The sequence below is a fragment of the Xylaria bambusicola genome (genome assembly GCF_022495145.1).
Source record: "Xylaria bambusicola strain CBS 139988 unplaced genomic scaffold F5B22scaffold_63, whole genome shotgun sequence".
Taxonomy (NCBI): Eukaryota; Fungi; Ascomycota; class Sordariomycetes; order Xylariales; family Xylariaceae; genus Xylaria; species Xylaria bambusicola.
The window spans coordinates 55,973-64,101 of NW_025953616.1; the positions used below are offsets into that span (position 1 = coordinate 55,973).

Below are 8,129 nucleotides of genomic sequence, written 5' to 3' on the forward strand. Positions count from 1 at the left end.
AACTTACTGGCTTCCGCAGTAGCTGCAACACTGGCCATATGTGCCCCGGCCGTGGTAAAGCCGGCCGAATGAGGCACCGTGAAAGAGGCCGCTTTCTGCATCGTTGTTTTATACGGCGCGGCCCAGCCTTCTACCGACTCTTCTGCCACCTGGACGCCCTTAGCGGGGTGTTGAAGTTTCTGTCGTTTGCGTGCCCAGCTGTCACCTCCTGGGATGACCGAGGAGTTAAGTGGTTGGTTGGGATCGACTGGGAAAAGATTGTCCTCCGGTGCCGTCATGGATGGGATACCTTTGTATATGACGCTGTCAAGAGGGAGTTCCCGGCCCAGAATCTTAGCCACCGAGGACATTACGGACCGGTCGAAGGATGGCCCCTTTGAGAGGAATGCTGAGGATGGTAGGAGGTCGATAAAAGATGAGAGCTCAGCGGGTTTACCGCCTCCACTTGCAATGGTCTGCGGACAGCTTAGATAAAGGAGAGCCTTAGCTCTTGTCATCGCTACGTATAGCAAACGACGTTCTTCGTTCTGGTCTTCAGCTCGTGAGTGTGGTATAGACCCGTTGTAGACCGCAGGAATGAAAACAACAGGCCATTCAAGACCCTTCGCAGCGTGTATGGTAGATATCGTAACAAGCGGCTTCCCCTCCTGGTCCTTGTCGTCGGTTTGTTTATCTGATGCTAGTGAGATATTCGAGAGAAATCTAGCAAGAATGTCGTCTTCAGACGCTTGGGCAAACCCCTCGATAGGAGGGAGAGCATCATCATCATTTGATTGGCTCTGGCGCATAAACTCTTCGGCAAGCGTTACGAACTCTTGCACATTTGCCCACCTTGATTCATACTCAGCACCATAAGTAGCTTCTAAATAGTCCTCGAACTTGAGATCGCGAACCAACTTCTGAATCAACTCAACCAAGTTCATGGGCGTGCCAAGCCCGGCCTCTGAACGCACCCGCTCCCGCAAACTGTTCAGAGGTTTCAGCAAACTTCCACTAAGCGCATTCTCAGTCTGCTGTCTAATGTTGGTCTTGGCCCTACGTTGGCCTCGGCAATGCTTGTCGATAAGCTGCCACAGACTCATAGATGATTTCTCAGCTTCCTCTAAGAGAGCTTTAATAGTTATTTCGCCGATACCTCGTTTAGGGACATTGATGATACGCGCGAAAGCATCATTATTATCCGGCTGGTGGATGATACGCATATAATCTAGTACTATCTTGATTTCAGTACGTTCGTAAAACTTGAAGCCGCCTAGAAAGCAGTGGTTAGCGAGACACTATCTAAGTATTCAATCTAGATAACACATACCAACCATTCTGTATGCGATACCTTCCCGTCCTAGGGCTGATTCGACGTGACGAGATAACGCTGCCGACCGAAGCAGGATTGCAAAATCGTCAAAATCTATCATATTTCCTGATAGTAATCGTATTCGCTTTATCTCTGACACAATCCAGTCCGCTTCATCATTTGAGCTCTTTAACTTACGGAGAACTGGTCGAGTTCCTTTATCGCGGACGGGCAAAAGCACCTTCTTGTATCTTTCTTGGTCTTGTTGTATGACTTTCAACGCAGTATCCAGAATGCAACTTGAGGACCTGTAGTTTTCCTCCAAAGAGATCTCGTCGGTTCCGGGGTAGTCACGGAGTAGCCGATGCAGATTTTTTATCTCTGCAGACCGCCATCCATAGATACTCTGATCCGGGTCTCCCACGATAGTAACTCTCCGATATCTTTGCGCAAAAAGCTTCATGAGGTCGTATTGAACCCCATTTGTGTCTTGATATTCATCAATCAAGACCGTTTGAATGTTAGAGACGCACTGCGGGAACTTTCGAAGAAGCTCGACGCAGCGCACGAGGAGATCATCGTAGTCGAGTAAGTTCGATCGTTCAAGCTGGCTCTGATACTCTTCAAAACACCTTTCCAGGGCTTGCGACTCAACGCTTTTGCCTTTTTTGTCCTTGACAGTTTGCTCATCCGATGTCCCCTTAGCCTTGCGTTTACTAATCCAGGCCCGAGCGATGGGAGGCTCTATAGAGGCGTCCAGCCTCTTGCAAATGCGGGTAATGATCCCTCTCGAATCTGAGTCGTCGGCAATTCCGAAGTTGGTATCCAGACCAATGCGCTTGCCATATTTGACGAGATAACGCCGAGCGATGCTGTGAAAGGTACCGATGATGATACTCTTCTCCCGTCCATCACCAAGAGCCTGTCCAATGCGGCTTTTCATCTCATTAGACGCCTTATTGGTGAACGTTGCCACGATGATATCCTGCGGCTGTATCCCGGCATTATCAATCAGCCAAACGACTCTCGAGGTGAGCGTATGCGTCTTCCCACTCCCTGGCCCAGCCAGTATGGCTACTGTTGGGGCTTCGGAGCTGACGGCACGGCATTGTGCCTTGTTCAGCGATTTAAATATATCAAATCCATTTGTGAATGTCATGATCTAGCACACTTTAGAGCAGATACAGATCGCCTATCTTTTAGATGAGAAGATTAGGTCAACATGGACATGCATCATCCAGCGTGAGGACGCGTCTTGGGCTGAGGAGTCACGCGCCACCAAGTTAACAGCAGACACGGTATCATGTGACTTGTAACTGTGGAAAGTCAAGCCTCACATCACACGACCTTTGCACATCCAAATCAGTCAATAGATATTAAGGCAGCGAAACAGCATGAGGGTCTATATGAAATGAGTTTTCAAAGAATCCGGTCTATGAGTTGTCATATCGTGCTTACAATAAACATCAGGTACTTGAACAACCTTGGAACTCGCCCAGGGAAGTTGATGATGTGGCGTATGTTTTGTGGCTGAAGTGGTCGTGCACGCTGCGGCCCGCCGTAGGTACCTAGGTACCTGCCTAACCTACTTCTCAGACCTTCTCTTCTCCCCCAAGAATTCTCTCCCGCCTTACCCCAAACCCCCGGACGTTATATGTGAGGATCAAGTGCCATCTTTCAGCTCATTCGTCAATTGAGACTTTCCTGCATCTCGAAGCTGGAGGCGCATTGCCCATTGTAGATCCATCTGAATCTCACCCATATGATCAGAGGATGGTATTCGCATCTTCTTTCCAATATCACAACAAGTATTACGCTATTATACTTGACTCTTGTTCTCGTTAGCCGACGTGTAAGTTGCTTGGGCCCATAGTCACCGTCTGCCCCAACTCTATCACAGTTTTCAAATGTACACTATCTATCAAGTCACGATTACCATGTGCGGTTCCGATTCCTGATAGGTAGATAGGCTGTGACAGCTCTTGATAAAGTATAGTACAGATACTATAATGCATGGAATCATTCCATCGCATTGAACATCCCATTTCTATCACCGCTTTTCTGGCACGTGCAGGGTAGAATGTAAGGAACAGCAAACCGAGCGCAAACCTCGAAATGTGAAGGCACAGGAAGAATGGGGAAAATAATGCACAATTTACCAGGAGCAACCTACGAGGCACGATGGCCAAGCGACCTAACGAGTCTTCTATGAATAGGGTAGATAGTCGCTGCTCGTTGCGACTGGTGGACTGCACGGAGGGGGGCTGGCACCGGGCGGTTCGGGCGGGGTTCGCGGGCGACGATGCATGCATGGATCGCCAATCAGCTCCGTAGTTCGAGTCGTCGGCGCTTAACCTCCCCTGTCATCCCAGATCTTCCATCCAACCAGAATCGCGAAAGGCGGTCAACTCCCGCCCGTTGCAGTGATCACTGTGATCCAGCATGGATTCCCATCACGCTGACTGGGCGCTTCTCTCGGGGGCCATCACACATATACCCCCAATGGCCCGGCCGGTTGGGCGAGTGAGAGGCCGGTTCACAGCCCAGTGTCACTCGTGATATGTTGGTATCTTCCTCCACGGCCCACCTCGACGACACACTACCGAACTTCACCAGCCGCTATATACCCATTGCATGCCCATTGCCCTCCCAATCCGTGATTGACCTTGTCGATTCTCCAGCAATAAACGTTTCGATTGATGGTAAGGAGGTCCTGCGTGATCGAGGAGACAAGGCGCCGTGATATGGTGAAATTATATGAAGATCTGTATTACACAACACCATGTACCCGGGGCTTTATAGCACGCCTCCCTTACTTGATCTTTCTCTGCTTTTAACCTACTCCTTGGCCTTCATTCCTCTGTGCTCTGCGACACCTGAGCTTACCGTATACTCAAACTACTTCGATCCAGCACCGTCTCCAGAGGACGGCCCTCCGTTGTCTGCCAAAGCGCTTCGCAACCCAGCTTATCTTCCAGCTCAAATTGGTGCGATTGTAGGCGCATATGCCCTATCAGTTGTCATAGTTGCCTTAATCCTATTATCACTCGCGAAACAGCGTCGCAAGCGCATAACAGCAGGAGAGGCTGGTCTAGATAACTACCAGGAATACGGACTTCAGTTCGCATTTCCCCCAGGGCTCAAACCCGGTGACAATCCTCAGAACTTTCCTTACCCTCCTCAGACACCCAAGTCGCCCTTCAAAAACTTCTCATACCCAACGCCACCAACGCCATCAGGGGAGCAAGGTCGGACACCATATACAGTTTCCGGCTCCTTTTCGACATACTCAACGAGCACTCTTGGCATCAACCCTCTAGTAGACCATAGAGTTGTTGCTGCGGACCACGAGATGGCCCAACAGCAGCTGGAGGAAATGTACAAATATGTGTTGGAGCACGAGGCTGCCAAGGAGGCTGGCACGCCCATCGAACGGCCGCCGAGCCCTCTGGCCAAACAAACGCCGCCCGTGGCCCCGCCAAAGCAGGGCATCCTGAAAAGGGGCAAGAACAAGCCTGCAAACTTGGAACTTGGCCAAGGTGAACCAGAGAAGCAGTCCCGAACATCGGCATTCCTGTCGGCTCTCAAATCTCCAAGGAAGAAGAATAATACGAAGGGCATCAGCATCTCCTCCCCTATCCTAACGCCCATGTCAGGGACCTTCCCTCGACAGGACGAACAGGAGATGAATGTAATACCTCCTCGTCACTATGCGCCTGCTTCGCCGCCACCTGTTCCCACAGACCAGCCTGCATATTTGCAGTACGCGAGGCACACTGGGCCGGTGGCACCTATCACCCCTCCAGATCTATCACCAGAGAGCACGCAAAGTATAGATGAGCGTCTTGGTGCTCAATTCGGCCACAACCGGTACGATTCCCAGGCCCCGACCGAGGTAGATCCAGTGTCAGCAACCTCAGACCGATCAACGGCGCCCCTTGTCGGTTTACCAAGTTCGCCCAAGCCTAGCACGACTCGGTTTCCTTCACTCCCAAGCTCGCCTAAGCCTGGGGCCACGTTCCCAACATCGCCGCGATCTGGGCAATTTTCTCGGCCTAATGCCCCCTCGGCCGTTCGCACCGGAGGCACACTTCCCCTCCGTGCGTATGAGCCAGCATTGAGCTCTCCATCAGCGCAGACCACCAAACAGACAACCTTTGAGCGGGCGATTCCCTTATCTCCTGGCGCGCAGACGCCCTGGACGGGTGCCCCTGTCCCCTACTCGCCGTATCAACCGTTCTCACCTGTGGTACCAGTCACACCGTCACTGGTGACCAAGGCTGACCGTAAGCGGATGAAGCAACTTCAGCCGAAGACGCCAACCATGTCGATGGTGCAAAGTTCCGATGAGATGTGGTAGGCGATGGATTTGGGAACTGATAGGGTTAATATGTCCTCAGGACGCTAGGAGCGGCGGTGTTCATGGGTTATTGGAAGTTATTGGGTATGTAATGATGATGTTACAAGGATTGTCACGATCGACACGGGGTTTTATTGTTTTTCAGGGTTGATGATTTGCCAAATAGGCTGAGCTGGGATATCAGGTAGGACTGAGGAAATGATGTTATCACTTATACCACGGGGAGGGAGTCTTATTGGAGTCAATTGTACACTATCAGCCAACCAGTCATTCCAGTGGGCTGTCATCAACAAGATTTTTAGATTCGCTGTCTTCGATAGACGAAAATATTGTTTTTGGAAAAACTTATTCAAGGCTCAAAGTCCACCCCCTGAACAATATTGTGATAAATCTGCTTGTCCCCTGCGTATTCCTGCCTGGTTGGTTACGAATTTGTTTGGTCCAGATTGACTATGGAGGCAATCTCTTCAATGAGAACTATCCCGATATTCTCTTCTCTAGCAAAATTTGGAGTATGTAAGTGGTGTTACAATTCTTAATGCCTGTGAGGTAAAGATAATCATCCTCACACTACCTACTACGTAGTATGTTGATACCTCCAAGAACACTCAGTTGTGTTACGGACCGGGTGGATCAAGATGTGTCAAATCAGCTGCCAGGTATTTCTAAGCAGCAGCCACAATGTCAGTTAGGTACAGCTGGCCTTAAGCCTCATATTACTACAGCAGATTCCCTATCAATGTAGAGTAGTGACTGGTATTGTAAAGTGGCAAAAATAGACAACTAAGTAAGGGATGATACCCAGGAAGCTGAGGCCTTAGATTGAGCAATAGTGAATTGAGGCTTGGGGAATCCTGTCCGATCAGGCCATATTCTTATTATAAGGCGATTTCCCAGGTCCAGCCACAGCTTCGGCCATGGGGTACCTAACCGAGATGGTAGGCATCTTCGGCCGTATGAGGAAATAAAATCCTCCACCTTGCGTACTATCTCCTACCTCGCAGGGCAGACCAGACCCGGACCGTACCCGGAGACCCAAGGACAGCAACGCGAGGAGATTACCAGTACCCAGGTCGGTTACCGTGATCGCCGTCCAGCTCGATGATAATCATGACATGGATCGGTGGCAACTATCACGGAATGATGGGAAATGTTACAGTATACAACTCTTGCGCAGACAAGACGTACGATATATACCACTTATGAAGTATACCGGTTTCACTGGTGGTGCGAGAGGATGCAAAGATGCGATTCCCGATTGGCCTCGACCTGTGCGCGTTATGCAAGATGCGAAAGAGCAATGACATGCCCGTGTATAATCCCGGCAAATGTTTCGAGATAGATACATACTTACTTACAATAGTACCTAAGTAGTGTAGACTGATGTTTGTCCTTTTCGATCAATCTCTTCTGTCGCCAGTGTATCCTTGTACTTGAAGACAGATGGTACTACAGATCCGCGTACATAGTACTCTATTGTACAAGTAGGTACTCCATTTTATTCCGTACCCATCATCGCATGCGGTCGAAAGAGAGGCAAGATGGCGGGTTGCATTAGCCTATCTTACACGTGTACACTAGCATAGTCTGTACGATGTAGTATGTATGAAATCTCTACATAACCGAGATAGATCTCAGAGGCGATTCGCGACTAGACAGTGGACTGATATGGGGAGGCATCGCACTTACAGTACCTAGGTCGCAGTGTAGGTAGCATCACACTTCCAATTTCAATTGTGCTAATTAGCTGATTGTCCGTGCATGCATAATTTACCTTTACTTCAGGTTTACACGACACTAAAATGCACCCGCGCGCCAATGACATGCCAAATGCTTGCCAATCCCCACGCATTTTCAGGATGCTTTTTCCTTAGTCGCTGCGGAGGACTCCGATGCTGGAATCCAAGAACGTGGTTTTCTGTACTGGGTGTTAGTAACAGTGGCCCTGTGTTGCATGAGCGGCGAAGCGTTGATGGACTACTAGTAAATCGGGCCACGAGTGGTCAACTCTGGCGAACAACTAGCACTGAACAGTGATAGCGTGCCGTAATAATGCATCATCGAACGCCCTAGACAGCCGTTGAAGGCCATCGTGAAGGTTACCTACCTAGTGTGTGCAGTAGTGGACGCACACTACACTAGAGAACAACGGCTCAGCCCGGAGTCGCAAGAGTTAGCGCACGCTAGAGCTGGAAGAGCAAGACACAAGCGACAGAGTGACAGGAGAGAGAGAGAGACAGTGAGAGGGAGGGCTCGGGAGGGGTCGCGCGAAGCTTGCTTCGTCGCAAGCCGGTCCTGGTGTCTTGTCTCAGTCAGGAGGGTCCGAAGTTTCCCGCCATCGTATGATCTCTGATCTCTGGCGCGTTGTCCAGACTGCAGACTGCAGCATCCGTCCGTCCACCTTCCCGACACACATCCCACACAATCCCTCACATCCCTCCCGTCCTGGCGAATAGGTACTCTCCCAGCCAGCTGCAC

General features: G+C 50.2%; 1 protein-coding gene across 1 annotated transcript; it reads left to right on the plus strand.

Moving 5' to 3' along the window:
• The first annotated feature begins 3,838 nt into the window (after positions 1 to 3,838).
• F5B22DRAFT_481265 (uncharacterized protein) lies at positions 3,839 to 6,227 on the plus strand. The gene has a single exon (XM_047972248.1). It carries the CDS (start codon positions 4,074 to 4,076, stop codon positions 5,649 to 5,651), a length of 1,578 nt encoding a protein of 525 aa, XP_047826283.1. The 5' UTR covers positions 3,839 to 4,073; the 3' UTR covers positions 5,652 to 6,227.
• The last annotated feature ends 1,902 nt before the right edge of the window (positions 6,228 to 8,129 follow it).